At 54.4% G+C, this 23704-nt stretch overlaps 2 protein-coding genes across 2 annotated transcripts; one reads left to right on the top strand and one right to left on the bottom strand.

Moving 5' to 3' along the window:
- Positions 1-384: 384 nt before the first annotated feature.
- LOC139587011 (guanine nucleotide-binding protein-like 1) lies at positions 385-17320 on the top strand. The gene is made up of 14 exons (XM_071420819.1): positions 385-506; positions 929-1232; positions 1745-1832; positions 1946-2075; positions 3040-3215; positions 4596-4667; positions 5623-5815; positions 6429-6493; positions 6845-6944; positions 7509-7706; positions 8577-8755; positions 11083-11227; positions 13583-13723; positions 17047-17320. The coding sequence occupies exons 1-14, from the start codon at positions 431-433 to the stop codon at positions 17232-17234; spliced, it is 2055 nt and encodes a 684-aa protein (XP_071276920.1). The 5' UTR covers positions 385-430; the 3' UTR covers positions 17235-17320.
- LOC139587010 (uncharacterized) lies at positions 17295-23519 on the bottom strand. The gene is made up of 5 exons (XM_071420818.1): positions 23469-23519; positions 20991-22664; positions 19385-19467; positions 18035-18169; positions 17295-17376 (listed from the first exon to the last, which is right to left on the bottom strand). The coding sequence occupies exons 1-4, from the start codon at positions 23517-23519 to the stop codon at positions 18097-18099; spliced, it is 1881 nt and encodes a 626-aa protein (XP_071276919.1). The 3' UTR covers positions 17295-17376; positions 18035-18096.
- Positions 23520-23704: the final 185 nt, after the last annotated feature.

The following is a 23704-nucleotide window of genomic DNA, read 5'->3' as shown; positions in this document are numbered from 1 at the left end:
GGGGGGTCTCACCCTCCTCCTCCCCCCCCCTTCCATTCCTCCTGCTTGGCCCCCGCCTGCCGCGCTCCCTTCGGCATGGCCGGGCACCGCGCACTGCGCATGCGCCGCCACCGTCGTCCAGAGCTGCTTCCGGGCCGCGACGCCGCTTCCCATTGGTCCGCTCCTCCTCAAACCCCGCCCACCGCCCACGCGCTTCTTTCGCTATTGGCTAGCGCTTTTTTGTCCCGCCTATCCCTGAGGTAACGCGTTCTCCTATTGGCTGATCCCGTCCTGCCGGGTGTGCTGCGCTGCTATTAGTGGGGCCGATCTGTCAATCACGCCGCGGGCCCGAGGCGATTCGCCGGCCTATTGGCTCCTCCCCTCAGCGTGTCTCCGCCCCTTTACGCCTATTGGCGGAGCGCGGCCCCGCCCCGTCACGTGCGCTCCCGTCATGCCCCGCAAGGTGCCGTTCAGCGCCAAGCGGAAAAAGCAACAGCTCCGGGACCGGCGGGAGCGGAAACGGGGCGGTGAGGGAGGGGCTGGGGGCTCCGGGAGAGGGGGTCGGGACCCTCGGGATGGGGGGGAGAGGGACCCCCGGGGATGGGGGCGCTGAGAGAGAGGGGAAAGACCCCCCGGGGATGGGGGCTGGGGGCGCCGGGAGATAGGGACGGGACCCCCGGGAATGGAGGCTGGGGATCTCGGTTTATGAGGGGAAAGGCCCCCCGGAAATGGGGGCTGGAACCTTCGGATCATGAGGGGAAAGACCCCCGGGGATGGGGGCTGGGGGCCCCGGTTTATGAGGGGAAAGACCCCCGGGAATGGAGGCTGGGAGCCCCGGGAGAGAGGGGAAGGACCCCTGGGAATGGAGGCTGGGGCCTTCGGATTATGAGGGGAAAGAGCCCCGGGAAGGGGCCCGGGACCCCCTGAGCTCTCATCCTGGTGGCCTCAGATGCCCCGGCCGGGCCGGCCTCGGGCCCTGGCAGCCGCAGCGGGAGCCGCGAACGGGGCGGCGATGGCCCCCCCGGAGACCCCCCCCTCAGAGCCCCCCCGGCGCCACGACCCCGGCAGGTGAGGGGGGAAAATAACAGGATTGGGATGGGGATTAACGGGAGGGAAAGCACGGACTGGAGTTGGGTTGGGAATAAACCTGAGGGAAAACCCGGGCTGGATTTGAGGTGGGGATTAACGGGAGGGAAAGCACGGGACTGGATTTGGTTGGGAATTAACGGAGGGAAAACTCGGACTGGATTTGGGTTGGGAATTAACCTAAAGGAAAGCCTGGACTGGATTTGAGGTGGGGATTAATGGGACGGAAATCCCGGACTGGATTTCGGATGGGAATAAACCTGAGGGAAAACCTGGACTGGATTTGGGCTGGCAGTTAAAATGAGAGAAAGCCCGGATTGGATTTGGGATGGGGATTAATGGGACGGAAATCCCGGACTGGATTTGGGATGGGAATAAACCTGAGGGAAAACTCGGACTGGATTCAGGGTGGGGATTAACGGGAGGGAAAACCTGGAGTAGATTTGGACTGGGATTGGGAATGGGAAAATGCCTGGATTGGGGGAAACCTGGGCTGGATTTGGGCTGGGAATTAATGGGAGACAAAACCTGGCCTGGATTTCACTGGGGAACCAAGGTTTAAGGCAAAACCAGGCCTGGATTTCGCTGGGAATTGAGGTTTAAGGCAAAACCCGGCCTGGATTCCACCCGGAGCCCGGGCTGGAGGCAAAACCCAGCCTGTGTTTCACCTGGAACCCAGGCTGGAGGGAAAACCTGGCCTGGATTTCACTGGAACCCAGGCTGGAGGGAAAACCTGGCTCGGATTCCGCATGGCACCCAGGTTTACGGCAAAACCCCGGCCCGGATCCCGGGTGTCCGGGCCCAGAGCGGGGTCCAGCCGTGGGTGGGGGACCCCATGTGGGGGTTCCAGCCTGGTGACCCCCCCCGTTTCCCCCCCCAGGTTCCGGCTGCAGCTGGGGGGCCCCGGCCGAGGCCCTGGAGCGGAGCCGGCGCCGGGCCCCAGGAGGAGCTGCTGGAGCTGCTGCCCGAGAGCGCCCTGGAGCTGGACCCCGACAGCGTCTATGGGCCTGGTGAGGGGGCAGGGCCAGTGGGAATGGGGCGGGGCTAATGGGAATGGGGAGGGGTCAATCAGAATGGGGAGGGGCTAATGGGAATGGGGAGGGGCTAATGGGAATGGGGAGGGGCTAATGGGGAGGGGTCAGTGGGAATGGGGAGGGATCACTGAGAATGGGGAAATGGAATGGGTGGGGCTAATGGGAATGGGGTGGGGCTAATGGGGAGGAGCTAATGGGAATGGGGAGGAGCTAATGGGAATGGGGAGGGGTTACTGAGAATGGGGAGGGGTCAGTGAGAATGCGGTGGGGTCACTGGGAATGGGGAGTGGCCATTGGAATGGGGTGGGGTCACTGGGAAAGGGGAGGGGCTAATGGGAATGGGGAGGGGCTAATGGGAATGGGGTGGGGGCCAATGGGAATGGGGAGGAGCCAATGGGAGTGGGGAGGGGCTAATGGGAATGGGGAAGGGGTCACTGGAAAGGGGAGGGGCCAATGGGAATGGGGAGGGGGGGCAATGGGAATGGGGAGGGGTTAATGGGAATGGGGAGGGGCTAATGGGAATGGGGCGGGGTTACTGAGAATGTGGAGGGGGTCAATGGGAATGGGGAGGGGTCACTGGGAATGGGGAGGGGCCACTGAGTATAGGGAGGGGCCACTGGGAATGAGAAGAGGTCACTGGGGAATGGGGAGGGGCCAATGGGAAATGGGAGGGGTCACTGGAATGGGGAGTGGCCAATGGAAAGGGGGCGTGGCCACTCTGAATGGGGTGGGGCTAATGGGAGGGGGGGAGTGGCCCATTGGGAGGCACAAAATGGCCCCTGGGAGGGACAAAATGGCCACAGGAAGGGACAAAGTGGCCCCCCTACCAGGATCAAGTGACCCCAGGGAGGGACAAAGCCGCCCCAGAAGGACAAAGTGCCCCCAGGAGGTGCCCCCACCCCAGGGGTGACCCCCCTGTCCCCCCCCTTTGTGTCCCCAGGCCTGGATTTCCCCCGGCGCCCGCCCTGGAGCTTCGGGATGAGCCCCGAGGAGCTGCGGGCGCGGGAGGAGGCGGCGTTTGGGGGACTTCCTGAGGGCGCTGGGGGACACCGGGGACACCCCCGGGGACAGCACCGGGGACAGGCGGGGCTGGCGCCCTTCGAGCACAACCTGGAGGTGACAAAAGCTGGGTTTGGGGGGGTTTGGGGACATTTTTGGGGGAGTTTGGGGACATTGGAGGGGTTTGGGGACATTTTGGGGGGGTTAAGGGGGTCTTGGGACGTTGGGGGACAGGGAGGGGGACATGGGTAGGGGGGGTTAAGGGGGGTTTGGGGACATTTTTGGGTGGATTAAGAGGGGATTTGGGGACATTGGGGACAGGGAGGGGGGACATGGGAAGGGAGGTTAAGGGGATTTGGGGACATTGGGGACATTTTGGAGGGGATTGGGGACATTTTTGGGGGGTTAAGGGGGATTTGGGGACATTATTGGGGGCTCTGGGGACATTGGGGACATTTTGGGGGGGTTAAGGAGGGGTTTGGGGACATTTTTTGGGGGGGGTTAAGGGGGATTTGGGGACATTTTTGGGGTCTTTGGGGACATTTTGGGGGGGTTAAGGAGGGATTTGGGGACATGTTTGGGGACATTGGGGGACACTGTGGGGGTTAAGGGGGGTTTGGGGACATTGGGGACAGGGAGGGGGACATGGGAAGGGAGGTTAAGGGGATTTGGGGACATTGGGGACATTTTGGAGGGGGATTGGGGACATTTTTGGGGGGTTAAGGGGGATTTGGGGACATTATTGGGGGCTCTGGGGACATTGGGGACATTTTGGGGGGGTTAAGGAGGGGTTTGGGGACATTTTTGGGGGGTTAACAGGGTTTGGGGACATTTTTGGGGCAGTTAAGGGGGGATTTGGGGACATTTTGGGGGTGTTAAAGGGGATTTGGGGACATTTTTGGGGGTGTTTGGGGACATTTTTGGGGTGCTAAAGGATTTGGGGACATTGGAGACATTGGGGGGGTTAAAGGGGGATTTGGGGACATTGGGGATATTTTGGAGGGGTTTGGGGACATTGGGGACATTGGGGGTGTTAAGGGGGATATGGGGACATTTTTGAGGGCCTTTGGGCATTTTGGGGACATTGGGGGGGTTAAGGGGTTTTGGGGACATTGGGGACATTTTTGGGGTGTTAAGGGGGATTTGGGGACATTTTTGGGGGCTTTGGGGACATTTTGGGGGGGTTAAGGGGGATTTGGGGACATTTTTTTGGGGTGTTTGGCGACATTGGGGATACTGGGGGAGTTAAGGGGATTTGGGGACATTTTGGGGGTTTAAGGGGATTTGGAGACATTCTGGGGTGTTTGGGGACATTGGGGACAATGGGGGTGTTAAGGGGGATTTGGGGACATTTTTGGGGGTGTTTGGGGACATTTTTGGGGTGTTAAAGGGGATTTGGGGACATTGGAGACATTGGGGGGGTTAAGGAGGGATTTGGGGACATTTTTGGGTCCCCTGGGAGCCGCTGCCCCAGCGCTGTCCCCACGCTGTCCCCAGACGTGGCGGCAGCTGTGGCGCGTGCTGGAGATGTCGGACATCGTGCTGCTGATCGCCGACGCGCGGCACCCGGTGAGTGACCCTGGGGACACCTGGGGGACACCTGTGTCACCTGGGTCATCTCATTGTCACCCGGGTGTCACCTGTGTCACCTGGGTCACCTCATTGTCACCTGGGTGTCACCTGGGTCACCTGTGTGTCACCTGGGTCACCTCATTGTCACCTGTGTCACCTGTGTGTCCCTGATTGTTCCCTGAATGTCCCCTTTGTGTCCCCCTGTCCCTTTGTGTCCCCCCATCCCTGACTGTCCCTGACTCTCCCTGATTGTCCCCTTTGTGTCCCCCCCGTCCCTGTGTGCCCCCTGTCCCTTTGTGTCCCCCTGTCCCCCTTTGTGTCCCCCCAGGCCCTGGGTGTGCCCTTTGTGTCCCTGACTGTCCCCTTTGTGTCCCCCCTGTCCCTGAGTGTCCCTGACTGTCCCCTTTGTCCCCCCAGGCCCTGGGCGTGCCCCCGTCCCTGTGTGCCCCCTGTCCCCCTGGATATCCCCCCATCCCTGATTGTCCCCTTTGTCCCCAGGCCCTGAGTGTCCCCTTTGTGTCCCCCCATCCCTGACTGTCCCTTTGTGTCCCCTTTGTCCCCCCAGGCCCTGGGCGTGGCCCCGTCCTTGTGTGTCCCCATCCCTGACTGTCCCCTGATTGTCCCCTTTGTGTCCCCAGGCCCTGACTGTCCCCCTGTCCCCTTTCTGTCCCCCCATCCCTGACTGTCCCTTTGTCCCCCCAGGCCCTGGGTGTGCCCCCATCCCTGTGTGCCCCCTGTCCCCTGTGTCCCCTTGTCCCTGACTGTCCCTTTGTGTCCCCCCAGGCCCTGGGCGTGCCCCTGTCCCTGTGTGCCCCCTGTCCCCTGTGTGCCCCCATCCCTGACTGGCCCTGAGTGTCCCCTTTGTGTCCCCCCATCCCTGACTGTTCCCTTTGTGTCCCCTTTGTGTCCCCCCATCCCTGACTGTCCCTTTGTGTCCCCTGTGTCCCCCCAGGCCCTGGGCGTGCCCCCGTCCCTCTGTGCCCACGTCACGCAGGCCCTGGCCAAGGGCCTCATCCTCATCCTCAACAAGGTGGACCTGGCCCCGCCCTCGGTGGCCGTGGCCTGGAGCCACCACCTGAGGGCCCGGTATGGACCCGCCCGGGTGGTCCCGTTCAGCACCAACCCTGGACCCCCCCCTGGCCCTGGTAAATGATTGGGGGGGATTTGGGGTGAATTTGGGGGGTTTTGGGGTGAATTTGAGGGGATTTGGGGGGGGTTTTGGGTGAATTTGGGGGTGAATTTGGGAGCCACCACCTGAGGGCCCGGTATGGCCCTGCCAGGGTGGTCCCGTTCAGCACCAACCCCGGACCCCCCCCTGGCCCTGGTAAATGATTGGGGGGGATTTGGGGGGTTTTGGGGTGAATTTGGGGGGTTTTGGGGTCGATATTGGGGGTTTTGGGGTGAATTTGGGAGCCACCTCCTGAGGGCCCGGTATGGCCCTGCCAGGGTGGTCCCGTTCAGCACCAACCCCGGACCCTCCCCCGGCCCTGGTAACACCCTAAAGGAGTTTGGGGTGAATTTGGGGAGTTTTGGGGTGAATTTGGGAGCCACCACCTGAGGGCCCCACATGGCCCCACCCGGGTGGTCCCATTCAGCACCAACCCTGGATCCCCCCCCGGCCCTGGTACCCGATTTGGGGTGAATTTGGGGGGTTTTGGGGTGAATTTGGGGGGATTTGGGGTGGTTTTGGGGTGATTTGGGGGGTTTTTAGGAGGTTTTTGGGTGAATTTGGGGTGAATTTGGGAGCCACCACCTGAGGGCCCGGTATGGACCCGCCCGGGTGGTCCCGTTCAGCACCAACCCCGGACCCCCCCCTGGCCCTGGTACCCGTTTGGGGTGAATTTGGGGGGATTTGGGGTTGATACTGGGGGAATTTTGGGAGATTTTAGTGGTTTTGGGGTGAATTTGGGAGGTTTTGGGGTTGATATTGGGGGGATTTGGGGGTTAATTTGGGGGGTTTTGGGGTGACTTTGGAGGGGGATTTGTGGGGTTTGGGGTGGCATTGAGAGGATTTGCGGTGACCTTGGGCTGGTTTTTGGGGTGATCCTGGCTGTTTCTGGGGTCCCCAGGGCTGTTTTTGGGGTGACATTTGCTGTTTTTGGGGTGACACTCGCTGTTTTTGGGGTGACATTCTGTATTTTTGGGGTGACATTTGCTGTTTTTGGGCTCCCCAGGGCTGCAGAAGAGGCAGAAGAAGAGGGGGGGGCGCTGGGGCCGCGCCGTGGGACCCCGGCTGCTGCTGGAGGCCTGCGAGGAGATCGTGGGGGGGGGCGGGTGCGTGGGGAGGGGCCTGGGGGGGTCCTGGGGGGGTTTGGGGGGCCCTGGGGTGATTTGGGGGTGTTTGAGGGGGTCCTGGGGGGTTTTTGGGGGGTTTGGGTCCATGGGGAGGGGTCCCTGGGGGGTCTCAGGGTTGAATTGGGGTTGGGGTCACCCATCCAGGCCCTGCCCGGGGCGGATCCTGCTTAGCTTTGTGAAGGGTGGGGGTGACACTAAGGGGGACCCTGGGAGGGGGAGGATCCCTGTGTCCCCAGTGCCCCCCAGTCCCTCCCAGTGCCCCCCAGTATCCCCCAGTGCCCCCCAGTCCCCTCCCAGCCATTCCCAGTTAATTCCAGTCCTTCCCAGTCCCCCCAGTCCCTCCCAGTGCCCCCCAGTCCATCCCAGTATCCCCCAGTATCCCCCAATCCCCTCCCAATCCCCTCCCAGTCCCCCCCAATCTCCTCCCAGTCCCCCCAATCCCCTCCCAGTCCCCCCCAGTCCCCCCCAATCCCCTCCCAGTCCCCCCCAATCCCCTCCCAGTCCCCTCCCAGTCCCCCCAGTATCCCCCATTCTCTGTCCCAGTTGACCTCAGCAGCTGGCGGGCGCGGCTGGAGCGGGCGGAGCAGCACCCCGAGGATGATGAGGATGAGGAGGAGGAGGAGCCCCCGGTGGGGGATGAAGAGGAGGAGGAGGAGGAGGAAGGGGCGGGGCCTGGGGGCATGGCCCCGCCCCGGCAGTGGGAGCGCTACCGGCACGGCGTGCTGACCCTGGGCTGCGTGGGTGGGTCAGGGGGTGGGGCCAGGGGGGGTGGGGCCAAGGGGAGTGGTCGTTGGGGTGGGGGTTGGGTGTGGTCATTGTGGGTGTGGTCAGTGGGAGTGGCCATTGGAGGTGTGGTCGTTATGGGTGTGGTCAATGTGGGTGTGGTCATTGGATGGGTAATTATCTGCACTCAGTGGGTGTGGTCACTGTGGGTGTGGTCAATTGGGTGGGTGTGGCTAGTGCGTGTGGTCAATGTGGGTGTGGTTATTGGGGTGTGGGTGTGGTCACTGGGTGTACTCTGGTGGGCAGGTCTCCCTGTGGGTGTGGTTTATGTGGGCGTGTCTCAGTGTGGGTGTGGTTTATTGGCTGTATCACCCTGTGGGCATGGTTTATGTGGGCGTGGCTCCCTGTGGGTGTGGTTTATGTGGGCGTGTCTCACTGTGGCTGTGGTTTATGTGGGTGTGGTTTATGTGGGTGTGGTTTATGTGGGTGTATCTCCCTGTGGGTGTGGTTTATTGGCTGTATCTCCCTGTGGGTGTGGTTATTGGGGCTGTATCTCCCTGTGGGCGTGGTTTATGTGGGTGTGGTTTATGTGGCTTTATCTCCCTGTGGGCGTGGTTTATGTAGGTGTGGTTTATTTGCTGTATCTCCCTGTGGGCATGGTTTATGTGGGTGTATCTCCCTGTGGGTGTGGTTTATTGGCTGTATCTCCTTGTGGGCGTGGTCTATGGGGCTGTATCTCCCTGTGGGTGTGATTTATGCAGCTGTATCTCACTGTGGGCGTGGTTTATTGGCTGTATCCCCCTTTGGGCGTGGTTTATGGGGCTGTATCTCCCTGTGGGCGTGGCCCGTGTGGGCGTGGCTCACGGCGCTCGCTCTGGCCCCGCCCAGGGCTGCCCAACGCAGGCAAATCCTCGGTGCTGAACGCGGTGCTGGGCCGCAGCGCCGTGGGCGTGTCCCGGGCCCCCGGCCGCACCCGCTACTTCCAGACCCATTTCCTGACGGCCCAGGTGCGGCTCTGCGACTGCCCCGGCCTCGTCTTCCCCTCCCGGGCCCCACCTGAGCTGCAGGTGAGACCTGAACCCCCTCGGGTGTGACCTGAACCCCCTCAGGTGTGACCCCAAACCCATCCTGACCCTGCCAGGTGAGACCTGAACCCCCTCAGGTGTGACCCCAAACCTGCCAGGTGTGACCCAAACCCATCCTGACCCTGCCAGGTGTGACCCCAACCCCATCAGGTGTGACCTAAACCCCATCAGGTGTGACCCAGCCCTGCCAGGTTTGACCCAAACCCCTCCAGGTGTGACCCCAACCCCACCAGGTGAGACCTGAACCCCCTCAGGTGTGACCCCAAACCTGCCAGGTGTGACCCCAAACCCATCCTGACCCTGCCAGGTGTGACCCAAACCCCTCCAGGTGTGACCCCAACCCCGCCCCGGCCTCGTCTTCCCCTCCCGGGCCCCACCTGAGCTGCAGGTGAGACCTGAACCCCCTCAGGCGTGACCCCAAACCCATCAGGTGAGACCTGAACCCCCTCAGGTGTGACCTGAACTCCCTCAGGTGTGACCCCAACCCCGCCCCATGAGACCCAAACCCCACCAGGTGTGACCTGAACCCCCTCAGGTGTGACCCCAACCCTGCCAGGTGTGACCTGAACCCCGCCCCGGCCTCGTGTTCCCCTCCTGGGCCCCACCTGAGCTGCAGGTGAGAGCCTAAAACCCATCCTGACCCCGCCAGGTGTGACCCAAACCCCTCCAGGTGTGACCCCAAACCCATCCTGACCCTGCCAGGTGAGACCTGAACCCCCTCAGGTGTGACCCAAACCCTTCGAGGTGTGACCCAAACCCACCCTGACCCTGCCAGGTGTGACCCAACCCCATCAGGTGAGACCTGAACCCCATCAGGTGTGACCCCAACCTGGTCAGGTGTGACCCCAAACCCATCCTGACCCTGCCAGGTGTGACCCAACCCCATCAGGTGAGACCTGAACCTCCTCAGGTGTGACCCAGCCCTGCCAGGTGTGACCCCAACCCTGCCAGGTGTGACCTGAACCCCCTCAGGTGTGACCCGAACCCATCCCGACCCCACCAGGTGGGACCCCCAACACCCCCAGGTCCTGGCAGGGCTGTATCCCATTATTTCACCCCATTATTTTCTCCTCCCACAGGTCCTGGCAGGGGTGTACCCCATAGCCCAGCTCCAGGACCCCTATTCCACCATGGGATTTTTGGGGGATTTTTGGGGATTTTGGGGTTTCCCAGGGCTGTACCCCATTGTCTCTCTCCTGTTTTAGGTCCTGGCAGGGGTGTACCCCATAGCCCAGCTCCAGGACCCCTATTCCACCATGGGATTTTTGGGGGATTTTTGGGGTTTTTGGGGTTTCCCAGGGCTGTACCCCATTATTTCACCCCATTGTTTTCTCCTCTCACAGGTCCTGGCAGGGGTGTACCCCATAGCCCAGCTCCAGGACCCCTATTCCACCGTGGGATTTTTGGGGGATTTTTGGGGTTTTTGGGGTTTCCCAGGGCTGTACCCCATTGTCTCTCTCCTGTTTGAGGTCCTGGCAGGGCTGTACTCCATTGTTTCACCCCATTTTCTCCTCTCACAGGTCCTGGCAGGGGTGTACCCCATAGCCCAGCTCCAGGACCCCTATTCCACCATGGGATTTTTGGGGGATTTTTGGGGTTTTTGGGGTTTCCCAGGGCTGTACCCCATTGTGTTTCCTCTCACAGGTCCTGGCAGGGGTGTACCCCATAGCCCAGCTCCAGGACCCTTATTCCACCATGGGATTTTTGGGGTTTTTGGGGTTTCTCAGGGCTGTACCCCATTATTTTACCCCATTATTTTCTTTCACAGGTCCTGGCAGGGGTGTACCCCATAGCCCAGCTCCAGGACCCCTATTCCACCATGGGATTTTTGGGGGATTTTTGGGGTTTTTGGGGTTTCCCAGGGCTGTACCCCATTGTGTTTCCTCTCACAGGTCCTGGCAGGGCTGTACCCCATAGCCCAGCTCCAGAACCCCTATTCCACCATGGGGGTTTTGGGGATTTTGGGGATTTTGGGGTTTCCCAGGGCTGTACCCCATTGTCTCTCTCCTGTTTTAGGTCCTGGCAGGGGTGTACCCCATAGCCCAGCTCCAGGACCCCTATTCCGCCGTGGGGTTTTTGGGGGATTTTTGGGGGTTTTTGGGGTTTCTCAGGGCTGTACCCCATTATTTCACCCCATTGTTTTCTCCTTTCACAGGTCCTGGCAGGGGTGTACCCCATAGCCCAGCTCCAGGACCCCTATTCCGCCGTGGGGTTTTTGGGGTTTCCCAGGGCTGTACCCCATTGTCTCTCTCCTGTTTTAGGTCCTGGCAGGGCTGTACCCCATTATTTCACCCCATTTTGTATTACAGGTCCTGGCAGGGGTGTACCCCATAGCCCAGCTCCAGGACCCCTATTCCGCCGTGGGATTTTTGGGGTCCCGCCTGGCCCTGCCCCCGTTGCTGCAGCTGCGCCCCCCAAACGGCCCCGGCTGGACGGCCTGGGAGCTCTGCGAAGGTGGGGAACCTTCCGGAACCTTCTGGGACCTTCCAGGACCTTCTGGAACCCTCCAGAACCTTCCAAGACTTTCTGGAACTTTCCAGGACTTTCTGGAACCTTCTGGAACTTTCCAGGACCTTGGAATGTTCTGGGGTTTGAGGGACCTTCCAGGACCTTCTGGAACCTTCCAGAACCCCAGAATGTTCCGGGGTTTGAGGAACCTTCTGGAACCTTCCAGAACCTTCCAGGACCTTGGAATGTTCTGGGGTTTGAGGAACCTTCTGGAACCTTCCAGGACCTTCTGGAACCTTCCAGGACCTCGGAATGTTCTGGGGTTTGAGGAACCTTCCAGGACTTTCTGGAACCTTCCAGAACCCTGGAATGTTCCGGGGTTTGAGGGACCTTCTGGAACCTTCCAGGACCTTCTGGAACTTTCTAGGCCCTCGGAATGTTCTTGGGTTTGAGGGATCTTCCGGGACCTTCCAGAACCCCAGAATGTTCTGGGGTTTGAGGAACCTTCTGGGACCTTCTGGAACCTTCCAGGACTTTCTGGAACCTTCCGGGACCTTCTGGAACCTTCCAGGACCTCAGAACGTTCTGGGGTTTGAGGAACCTTCCAGAACCTTCCAAGACCTTCTGGAACCTTCCGGAACCCCGGAATGTTCTGGGGTTTGAGGGACCCTCTGGGACCTTCCAGGACTTTCTGGAACTTCTGGGACCTTCCAGAACCCCAGAATGTTCCGGGGTTTGAGGAACCTTCTGGAACTTTCTAGGCCCTCGGAATGTTCTTGGGTTTGAGGGATCTTCCGGGACCTTCCAGAACCCCAGAATGTTCTGGGGTTTGAGGAACCTTCTGGGACCTTCTGGGACCTTCCGGGACTTTCTGGAACCTTCTGGGACCTTCTGGAACCTTCCAGGACTTTCTGGAACCTTCCAGGACCTCGGAACGTTCTGGGGTTTGAGGAACCTTCCAGAACCTTCCAAGACCTTCTGGAACCTTCCAGAATCCAGGAATGTTCTGGGGTTTGAGGGACCTTCCAGGACCTTCTGGAACCTTCCAGGATCCCGGAACATTCTGGGGTTTGAGAGACATTCTGGAACCTTCCAGGACCTTCTGGAACCTTCTGGAACCCCGGAATGTTCTGGGGTTTGAGGGACCCTCTGGGACCTTCCAGAACCCCAGAATGTTCCGGGGTTTGAGGAACCTTCTGGAACCTTCCAGGTCCTTCCAGGACTTTGTGGAACCTTCCAGGACCCTGGAATGTTCTGGGGTTTGAGGAACCTTCCAGGACCTTCTGGAACCTTCCAGGATCCCGGAATATTTTGGGGGATTTTGGTGCAATTTTGGGGGAATTTTTTGGGGCTTTTCCGGGCATTTCAGAGGGGAGGGTTTTGGGTGGTTTTGGGTGATTTTTGTGAGGTTTTCGCTGCTGTTTTGGGACTTTTTTTGGGGTGATTTTTAGGATATTTCTCCTGTTATTTTGGGGTTTTTTTTGGGATATTTCCATTGCTATTTTTGGGGTTTTTTTGGGGTGTTTTTGGGATATTTCCCCTGCTATTTTTGGGGTATTTTTTGGGTATTTTTGGGATCTTTCTCCTGTAATTCTGGGACATTTTTGGGGTGGTTTTTGGGATATTTCCCCTGCTATTTTTGGGGGGTTTTTGGGATGTTTATCCTGTAATTTTATGACATTTTTGGGGTGATTTTTAGGATATTTTCCCCGCTATTTTTGGGGTTTTATTGGGTGATTTTTGGGATCTTTCTCCTTTAATTTTATGACATTTTTGGGGTGATTTTTGGTGCATTTCTTCTGCCATTTTGTGACAGTTTTTGGGGTATTTTTGGGGTATTTCCTTTGCTATTTTAAGGTGATTTTTGGGGTATTTCCTTTGCTATTTTAAGGTGATTTTCGGGGTGTTTCCCCTCCCATTTTGTGACAATTCTGGGGTATTTTTGGGGTATTTCTTCTGCTACTTTGTGACAATTTTGGGGGTATTTTTGGGATGATTCCTCTGTCATTTTGTGACCTTTTTAGGATATTTCCCCTGCTATTTTATCACCATTTTTGGGGTGTTTTCTCTGCTATTTTAGGGTGATTTTTGGGGTATTTCCTTTGTTATTTTAAGGTGATTTTTGGGCTGTTTCCCCTCCCATTTTCTGACAGTTTTTGGGATTATTTTTGAGGTGTTTCCTCTGCTATTTTAGGGTGATTTTTGCGGTATTTCCTCCACTATTTTAAGGTGATTTTTGGGCTATTTCCTCCATTATTTTAAGGTGATTTTTGGGCTGTTTCCTCCACTATTTTAAGGTGATTTTTGGGGTATTTCCCTTGCCATTTCTGACCATTTTTGTGTGGTTTTTTTCCCCCCCAGCCTGGGCAGAGCAGAGAGGCTACAAAACAGCGCGGGCGGCTCGGAACGACGTGGCCAGGGCGGCCAATGGGCTCCTGAGGATGGCGGCCGAGGGCAGGATCCGGCTCTGCCTGAGACCCCCGGGGTATTCACTGCAAAAAGGTACCAAAAATATCCTAAAATATCCAAAATCAGGGATTTGGGACCAAAAAATATCCTAAACCAGGGATTTGGGGCAGTTTTGGGGCTCCTGAGGATGGCGGCCGAGGGCAGGATCCGGCTCTGCCTGAGACCCCCGGGGTATTCATTGCAAAAAGGTACCAAAAATACCCCAAAATATCCAAAAATATCCAAAAATATCAAAAATCGGGGATTTGGGGCAGTTCTGGGGGGATTTGGGGCAGTTTTGGGGCAGTTTTGGGGCTCCTGAGGATGGCGGCCGAGGGCAGGGTCCGGCTCTGCCTGAGACCACCAGGGTATTCATTGCAAAAAGGTACCAAAAATACCCCAAAAAAATCCAAAAAAATCCAAAAATATCAAAAATCGGGGTTTTGGGGCAGTTCTGGGGGGATTTGGGGCAGTTTTGGGGCAGTTTTGGGGCAGTTCTGGGGGCATTTGGGGCTCCTGAGGATGGCGGCCGAGGGCAGGATCTGCCTCTGCCTGAGACCCCCGGGGTACTCACTGCAAAAAGGTACCAAAAAAATCCAAAAATATCCAAAATCAGGGATTTGGGACCAAAAAATATCCAAAATCGGGGATTTGGGGCAGTTTTGGGGCAGTTCTGAGGGGATTTGGGGCTCCTGAGGATGGCGGCCGAGGGCAGGATCCGGCTCGGCCTGAGACCCCCGGGGTACTCACTGCAAAAAGGTACCAAAAATATCCAAAAAATATCCAAAAATATAGAAAAAAATGCAAAAAAAAAAAAAAAAAATCCAAAAATATCCAAAATCGGGGATTTGGGGCAGTTTTGGGGCTCCTGAGGATGGCGGCCGAGGGCAGGATCCGGCTCTGCTTGAGACCCCCAGGGTATTCACTGCAAAAAGGTACCAAAAACACCCCAAAATATCCAAAAATATCCAAAATCAGGGATTTGGGACCAAAAAATATCCAAAATCGGGGATTTGGGGCAGTTTTGGGGCAGTTTTGGGGGGATTTGGGGCTCCTGAGGATGGCGGCCGAGGGCAGGATCAGGCTCTGCCTGAGACCCCCGGGGTATTCACTGCAAAAAGGTACCAAAAATACCCAAAAAAAATCCAAAAAAATCCAAAAAATATCCAAAAATGTCCAAAAAAATCCAAAAATATCAAAAAATATCCAAAATCGGGGATTTGGGGCAGTTCTGGGGCAGTTCTGAGGGGATTTGGGGCTCCTGAGGATGGCGGCTGAGGGCAGGATCCGCCTCTGCCTGAGACCCCCGGGGTACTCACTGCAAAAAGGTACCAAAAATATCCTAAAATACCCAAAAATATACAAAAATATCCAAAAATCTTAAAAAAAAAATCCAAAAATATCTAAAAATATCAAAAATCGGGGATTTGGGGCAGTTTTGGGGCAGTTTTGGGGCAGTTTTGGGGCTCCTGAGGATGGCGGCCGAGGGCAGGATCAGGGTGTGCTTGAGACCCCCAGGGTATTCATTGGAAAAAGGTACCAAAAATATCCTAAAAAAATCCAAAAAAATCCAAAAAATATCCAAAAATATCCAAAAAAATAAAAAAAAATCAAAAAATATCCAAAATCGGGGTTTTGGGGCAGTTTTGGGGCAGTTCTGGGGGGATTTGGGGCAGTTTTGGGGCTCCTGAGGGCAGGATCAGGCTGTGCTTGAGACCCCGGGGTACTCATTGGAAAAACGTACCAAAAATACCCAAAAATATACAAAAAATATCCAAAAAAATCAAAAAATATCCAAAAATATCCAAAATCAGGGATTTGGGGCAGTTTTGAGGCAGTTCTGAGGGGATTTGGGGCTCCTGAGGATGGCGGCCGAGGGCAGGATCCGGCTCTGCCTGAGACCCCTGGGGTACTCACTGCAAAAAGGTACCAAAAATACCCAAAAAATATCCAAAAATATACAAAAAAATGCAAAAAAAAAAAAAAAATCCAAAAATATCCAAAATCGGGGATTTGGGGCAGTTTTGGGGCAGTTCTGGGGCAGTTTTGGGGCTCCTGAGGATGGCGGCCGAGGGCAGGATCCGCCTCTGCCTGAGACCCCTGGGGTATTCATTGGAAAAAGGTACCAAAAATATCCTAAAAAAATCCAAAAAAATCAAAAAAATATCCAAAAATGTCCAAAAAAATCCAAAAATATCCAAAAATATCAAAAATCGGGGTTTTGGGGCAGTTTTGGGGCAGTTCTGGGGGGATTTGGGGCAATTTTGGGGCTCCTGAGGGCAGGATCAGGCTCTGCTTGAGACCCCCGGGTATTCACTGGAAAAAGGTACCAAAAATATCCTAAAAATATCAAAAAATATCCAGAAATATCCAAAAATATCAAAAAATATCAAAAAATATCAAAAATCGGGGATTTGGGGCAGTTCTGGGGGGATTTGGGGCAGTTCTGGGGCTCCTGAGGGCAGGATCAGGCTCTGCCTGAGACCCCCGGGATATTCATTGCAAAAAGGTACCAAAAATACCCCAAAAAATCCAAAAATATCCAAAAATATTTTAAAATACACAAAAATATAAAAAAATATCAAAAATCGGGGATTTGGGGCAGTTCTGGAGGGATTTGGGGCTCCTGAGGGCAGGATCAGGCTCTGCATGAGACCCCTGGGGTATTCATTGGAAAAACGTACCAAAAATATCCAAAAAATACCCAAAAATACCCAAAATCGGGGATTTGGGACCCCAAAATATCCAAAATTGGGGATTTGGGAGCTAAAAATGTCCAAAATTGGGGATTTGGGACCCCAAAAATATCCAAAATTGGGGATTTAGGGCAGTTCTGGGGGCATTTGGGGCAGTTTTGGGGGAGAATTGGGGGAATTTTGGGGCAGTTTTGGGACAGTTCTGGGGGAATTTGGGACCCAATAAACCCCAAAATCTGGGATTTTAGACCTAAAAATATCCAAGATTGGGGATTTGGGACCAAAAAATGTCCAAAACTGGGGATTTGGGACCTAAAAATGTCCAAAATTGGGGATTTGGGACCCAGAAATGTCCAAAATTGGGGATTTTAGGACCCAAAATCAGGGGAATTTTGGGGGGATTTTGGGGTGATTTGGGGGGAATTTGGGGCACTTTTGGCACCCAAAACGCCCCAAAATTGGGAGGTTTGGGGCACTTTGTGCAGAGTGCACCCAAAAAACCCCAAAATTGAGGATTTAGGATCCGAAATTGGGGATTTGGGCCCCAAATTTTGGGATTTTGGGGTGAATTTGGGGAATTTTGGCTCCGTTTTTTTGGGGGGGGTTGGGTCCCTCCCCTGGGCTGGCCCCTCCCCCTTTTGGCCCCGCCCCCTCTGACCCCGCCCCCTGCCCCTCCCCCAGAGCACTGGGAGCTCCACCCCGACACCGCGGCCATGGCGGCCATGACAGGGGGCGGGGCCAGCGCCCATCCCCCGCCCGGCCCCGCCTCCAGCTCCGAGGACGACGAGGGGGAGGAGTCCGAGCAGGCCACGCCCCCTCCCAGCCCCGCCCCCAACCCCTTCGCGCTGCTGGGGGAGGACGAGTGCTGAGCCACGCCCCCTTCGCGGGGGAGCAGCCAATGGGAGCGCGCGGATTTGCATACAGCCAAGTATGGAATAAAGGGTTTATTTCTGCAGAGCTGATTGGCTGGGGCGGGCGCGGCGGCGGCCAATCAGAGCGAGGGGGCGGGGCCTGGGGAGTAAAGGCATCGTTAGGCCACGCCCTTTTCCTTATATGGATTTGGGTTCATCCAAAGTAGCCACGCCCACATTGCCTTAATTGGTTTAGCCCCACCCATATTCCCTTATTTGTGTTTAGCCCCACCCACATTCCCTTATTTGGTTTTACCCTGCCCACAATGCCTTGTTTGGATTTAGCCACACCCACGTTCCCTTATTTGGGTTTAGCCACTCCCACAATTCCTTATTTGCATTTAGCCCCACCCACATTCCCTTATTTGGTTTAGCCCCGCCCACAACACCTTATTTGGTTTAGCCCCGCCCCTGTTCCCTTATTTGGAATTTGCCCCACCCACATTCCATTATTTGTATTTAGCCCCGCCCACACGTTCTTTATTTGTGCTTAGTCCCGCCCACATTCCCTTATTTGGGTTTAGCCCCGCCCACATTTCCTTGTTTGGGTTTACCCCGCCCACATCCCCTTATTTGGTCTAGCCCCACCCACATTCCCTTATTTGGTTTAGCCACGCCCACATCCCCTCATAAGGACGTGACCACACCCACTTTTACCATATTTGGCCCTTCCCTCCCCCTCCATCAAACCACGCCCACATCCCCATAGTTTACCTTTGGCCACGCCCCTTCCCCATCCACGCCCCGCCCCCACGGACCTGTGGGCGTGTCCTGATCGTGTGGGCGTGGTCGGGGTGGGCGTGGCCGGGGTGGGCGTGGCTCAGGGGGGCACAGGAGGCGCCTCCTGAGGCCGCAGCTGAGGCAGCGCTGGAGGAGGCGGGGCTGGCCACGCCCTGGGGGCGGGGCAGGGGGCGTGGTCAGCGATGGACACGCCCTAAAATGCTTCAATAATGTCCCCAAAAAAAAACCCCCCAAAATTCCCCAAAATCTTCCCAAAATCCACCCTGAAATCCCCTCAAAAATAATAAAAAATCACCCGAAAATTCCCCAAAATTCCCCTCAAAAATCCCCCCAAAAATCCCAAAATGTCCCCAAAATCCCCCCCAAAAAGCCCCAAAATTCCCCCAAATCCCCCCAAAACTCCTCAAAATCCCCCCCAAAAATCCCGAATTTCCTCAAAATGCCCCCAAATTCCCCCCAAAAAAATTCCCCAAAATCCCTCTCAAAATATCCCAAAACCCCCCAAAATCACGCCCAAAAATTCCTCCACAAATTTCCCCAATAACAGCCCAAAAATCCCAAAAAAAATTCCCCCAAAAATCCCCAAAAATTCCCCCAAAACTCCCCCATCCACTCTCCCTAAATTCCCCCAATAACAGCCCAAAAATCCCCAAAAATTTCCCCCAAAAATCCCCAAAAATTTCCCCAAAAATCCAAAAAAAATTTCCCCAAAATTCCCCCCAAAATTCCCCCAAAAATCCCCAAATCCACTCTCTCAAATTTCCCCAAGAACAGCCCAAAAATCCCAAAAAATTCCCCCAAAAATCCCCAAATCCACTCCCCCAAATCCCCCCAAGAACAGCCCAAAAATCCCCAAAAATTTCCCCAAAAATCCAAAAAAAATTTCCCCAAAAATCCCCAAAAAATTCCCCCAAAAATCCCCAAATATTCCCCCAAAATCCCCAAATCCAATGCCCCAAATTCCCCCAATAACTGTCCAAAAATTCCCCCCAAAATCCCCAAAATTCCCCCCAAAAATCCCCCAAAAATCCCCAAATCCACTCCCCTAAATTCCCCCAATAAGAGCCCAAAAATCCAAAAAAATTCCCCCAAAAATCCCCAAAATTCCCCCAAAATTCCCCCAAAAATCCCAAAAAATTCCCCCAAAAATCCCAAAAAAATTCCCCCAAAAATTCCCCAAATTTCCCCCAAAAATCCCCCAAAAATCCCCAAATCCAATCCCCCAAATTCCCCCAATAAGAGCCCAAAACTCCCAAAAAATTCCCCAAAATCCCCAAAATTCCCCCCAAAATCTGCCAGAAAAATCCCTAAAAATCCCAAATTGCTCGGAAATGCCCAAAATGGCCCAAATTTGCCCCAAATTTCACCTCGGAGCCGGACCCGGCTCCCGTCCCCCGGCGCCTGCAGGGAGCAGCAGCGGCGGCAGAGGCGGCGCTTGATGGAAGGGGCCCTGAAAAATGAACCAAAAATGGCCAAAAATGGCCAAAAATGACACAAAATGACCCAAAATCAACACAAAATAACCTGAAATAACACAAAGTATCAAAAATCCACACAAAATAACCCAAAATGACCCAAAATCAACACAAAATCAACACAAAATAACCCAGAGGTGGTGCTTGATGGAGGGGGCCCTGGAAATGAACAAAAATGGCCAAAAATGACCCAAAATGAGCCAAAATCAACACAAAATCAACACAAAATAACCCAGACTGAGGGGGCCCTGGAAATGAACCAAAAATGGCCAAAAATGACCCAAAATCAACACAAAATGACCCAAAATCAACACGAAATCAACACAAAATAACCCAGAGGTGGCGCTTGATGGAGGGAGCCCTGAAAAATGAACCAAAAATGGCCAAAAATGACCCAAAATAATCAAAAATCAACACAAAATCAACACAAAATAACCCAGAGGTGGCGCTTGATGGAGGGAGCCCTGAAAAATGAACCAAAAAGGACCAAAAATCACCCAAAATCACCCAAAATCAACACAAAATAACCCAGAGGTGGCGCGTGATGGAGGGGGCCCTGAAAAATGAACCAAAAATGGCCAAAAATGACCCAAAATGACTCAAAATGACCCAAAATCAACACAAAATCAACACGAAATAACCCAGACCGAGAGGGCCCTGAAAATGAACCAAAAATGACCCAAAATGACCCAAAATCAACACAAAATGACCCAAAATCAACACGAAATCAACACAAAATAACCCACAACAAAAATAAACACAAAATAACCCAAAATAACCCAAAATCAACACAAAATGACCCAAAATCAACACAAAATCAACACAAAATCAACACAAAATAACCCAGAGGCGGCGCTTGATGGAGGGGGCCTTGAAAATGAACAAAAATGACCAAAAATGACCCAAAATCAACTCAAAATGACCCAAAATCAACACGAAATCAACACAAAATAACCCAGGCCGAAGGGCCCTGAAAATGGACCAAAAATGACCCAAAATGACCCAAAATCAACCCAAAATCAACACAAAATAACCCAAAATTACCCAAAGTAACCAAAAATCAACACAAAATGACCCAAAATAACCCAAAATCAAGAAAAAATAACCTAAAATCAACACAAAATAAGTCAAATTAACCCAAAATCAACACAACCCAAAATAACCCAAAATCAACACAAAATTACCCAAAATAACCCAAAATCAACCCAAAATAACCCAAAATAACCAAAATTCAACACAATATATCCCAAAATAACCCAAAATCAACACAAAACAACACAAAATCATCCAAAATCACCCAAAATAACCCAAATTCCACACAAAATCACCCAAAACCCCCTCAAAACCCACCACGAAACCTCTCAAAAATCCCCCAAAAAACCCCAAAACCCCCCCTCAAACCCCTCAAATTTTTCCCCCCAACCCCTCCCAAACCCCACAAATCCCCCCAAAACCCCGAATTTGCCCAAAATCGGCGGAATTTGCCCCAAATCCTCACATGCGGAGCACGAGGCGCTGCGCCGCCGCCCGCTGGGTGCGGAGCAGGAACCGCGACAGGGCCGGCGACACCGGGAGAGACCAATGGGCGGCCTGGGAGGGAAATTGGGGTAAAAAACGGGGATTTTGGGAAAAATCGGGGAATTCGGGGCTTTGGGAGACGTTTTGGGGGAGTTTTGGGGCGTTTTGGGGCGTTTTTTAAGGATTTTTGAGGGATTTTTGAGGATTTTTCTTGAGGGGTTTTGAGGGCGGTTGTGGGATTTTTGAGGGGATTTGAGGGGGGTTTTGGGGATTTTTCGAGCGGTTTTGGGGATTTTTGGTGGATTTTTTGAGGATTTTGGGGGATTGTGGTGATTTTTAGGGATTTTGAGGGAGATTTTGGGTGGTTTTGGGGGGGTTTTTGGGTGGGTTTTGGGCGGTTTTTTGGGTGGTTTTTGGGGCAGCTGCAGCGGGAACCGCGACAGGGCCGGCGATACCGGGAGAGACCAATGGGCGGCCTGGGAGGGGGGGAAATTGGGGTAAAAACCGGGGATTTTGGGGAAAAATCGGAGAATTCGGGGGTTCGGGAGACGTTTTCGGGAAGTTTTGGGGCGGTTTTGAGGGATTTTGGGGCGTTTTTGAGGGATTTTTGAGGGATTTTTAGGGGGTTTCTTGAGGGGTTTTGAGGGGGGTTTGGGGATTTTTCGAGTGGTTTTGGGGATTTTTGGTGGATTTTTTGAGGATTTTGGGGGATTTTAGGGAGTTTTGGTGTTTTTATAGGAAATTTGAGGGAGATTTTGGGTGGGTTTTGGGTGGTTTTTGGGGCGGTTTTGGGGCAGCTGCAGCGGGAACCGCGACAGGGCCGGCGACACCGAGAGAGACCAATGGGCGGCCTGGGAGGGGAGGAAATTGGGGTAAAAAACGGGGATTTTGGGAAAAATCGGGGAATTCGGGGCTTTGGGAGAGATTTTCGGGGAGTTTTGGGGCGTTTTTGAGGGATTTTGGGGCTTTTTTGAGGGATTTTTGAGGGATTTTTGATGGGTTTCGGGGGGTTTTTCTTGAGGGGTTTTGAGGGGGGTTTTGGGCATTTTTCGAGCGGTTTTGGGGATTTTTGGTGGATTTTTTGAGGATTTTGGGGGATTGTGGTGATTTTTAGGGATTTTGAGGAGATTTTGGGTGGGTTTTGGTAGTTTTTGGGTGGGTTTTGGGGGGTTTTTGGGTGGGTTTTGGGGCAGCTGCAGCGGGAACCGCGACAGGGCCGGCGACACGCGGGGAGAGACCAATGGGCGGCCTGGGAGGGGGGGAAATTGGGTAAAAAACGGGGATTTTGGGAAAAATCGGGGAATTCGGGGCTTTGGGAGACGTTTTGGGGGAGTTTTGGGGGATTTTGGGGGCGTTTTTGAGGGATTTTGGGGCTTTTTTGAGGGATTTTTGATGGGTTTCGGGGGGTTTTTCTTGAGGGGATTTGAGGGGGTTTTGCGGATTTTTCGAGGGGTTTTGGGGATTTTTGGTGGATTTTTTGAGGATTTTGGGGGATTGTGGTGATTTTTAGGGATTTTGAGGAGATTTTGGGTGGTTTTTGATGCTTTTTGGGTGGTTTTTTGGGGGGTTTTGGGTGGGTTTTGGGGCGGTTTTGGTGCAGCTGCAGCGGGAACCGCGACAGGGCCGGCGACACCGGGAGAGACCAATGGGCGGCCTGGGGGGGAATTGGGGTAAAAATCGGGGATTTTGGGGGAAAATCGGGGAATTCGGGGTTTGGGAGACGTTTTGGGGAGTTTTGGGGCGTTTTTGAGGGATTTTTTATGGGTTTTGAGGGGATTTTTGAGGGATTTTTAGGGGGTTTCTTGAGGGGTTTTGAGGGGGGGTATGGGATTTTCGAGCGGTTTTGGGGATTTTTGGTGGATTTTTTGAGGATTTTGGGGGATTTTAGGGAGTTTTGATGATTTTTTTAGGAATTTTGAGGGAGATTTTGGGGGGTTTGGGCCGGTTTTGGGGCAGCTGCAGCGGGAACCGCGACAGGGCCGGCGACACCGGGAGCGACCAATGGGCGGCCTGGGAGGGGGGAAATTGGGGTAAAAAACGGGGATTTTGGGAAAATCGGAGAATTCGGGGCTTTGGGAGAGATTTTCGGGGAAGTTTTGAGGGATTTTGGGGCGTTTTTGATGAGTTTTTGAGGGATTTTTTAGGGGTTTTGGGAGGGTTTTTTGAGGGGTTTTGAGGGCGGTTGTGGGGATTTTTCGAGCGGATTTTGGGGGATTTTGGGGAGTTTTTGATGGGTTTTGGGGGGATTTTCGAAAGATTTTGGGGATTTTTGGGGAGTTTTGAGGGGGTTTAGGGGGGGATTTGGGGATTTTTGGGGAGTTTCGAGGAGGGTTTGGGGTTTTTTTGAGGAATTTTGGGGTTTTTTGGGGGGCAGGCCCCTTCCCAGCCTCGGGAACCCCCGAAATTTCCTCCAAAATTCCCCAAAATCCCCAAAATTTCCCCAAATCCCACCTGGAACAGGAAAGTTCAGCCTCTGCAGCGCCTCCCGGTCCTTCACGGGCGCCGCCATCTTCCCTCTGCCCCGCCCCTTGTGGGCGTGGCCGAGGCTCCTCATTGGTCATCGCCTCAGTGAGGTGGGCGTGGTCTCGCTATTGGGTGACGTCATTTCCTGTACGGTTTTGGCGACATTTTTGGGGTCCCGTCCTCCCCTTTGGGGACCCCGGGTGGGGAATTTGTCCCCAAAATCCCACATTT

The sequence above is a fragment of the Agelaius tricolor genome, unplaced genomic scaffold, assembly GCF_023055355.1.
Source record: "Agelaius tricolor isolate 1412-34295 unplaced genomic scaffold, bAgeTri1.0.p SCAF_165, whole genome shotgun sequence".
NCBI lineage: Eukaryota > Metazoa > Chordata > Aves > Passeriformes > Icteridae > Agelaius > Agelaius tricolor.
This window is presented reverse-complemented; position numbering and strand designations above follow the sequence as displayed.

Excerpts from the sequence above, each read along its gene's own strand:
- LOC139587011 (XM_071420819.1), top strand. The coding sequence starts at position 431 with ATGCCCCGCAAGGTGCCGTTCAGCGCCAAGCGGAAAAAGCAACAGCTC. Across the intron at positions 5,816-6,428 it reads TGGACCCCCCCCTGGCCCTG|GGCCCGGTATGGACCCGCCC; the intron begins GTAAATGATTGG and ends CCACCACCTGAG. Across the intron at positions 13,724-17,046 it reads GGGGTATTCACTGCAAAAAG|AGCACTGGGAGCTCCACCCC; the intron begins GTACCAAAAATA and ends CCCCTCCCCCAG.
- LOC139587010 (XM_071420818.1), bottom strand. The coding sequence starts at position 23,519 with ATGGCGGCGCCCGTGAAGGACCGGGAGGCGCTGCAGAGGCTGAACTTT. Across the intron at positions 22,665-23,468 it reads TGCAGAGGCTGAACTTTCCT|GCCGCCCATTGGTCTCTCCC; the intron begins GTTCCAGGTGGG and ends ATTCCCCCCCAG. Across the intron at positions 19,468-20,990 it reads CAGCGCCTCGTGCTCCGCAT|GGCCCCTTCCATCAAGCGCC; the intron begins GTGAGGATTTGG and ends TTCATTTTTCAG.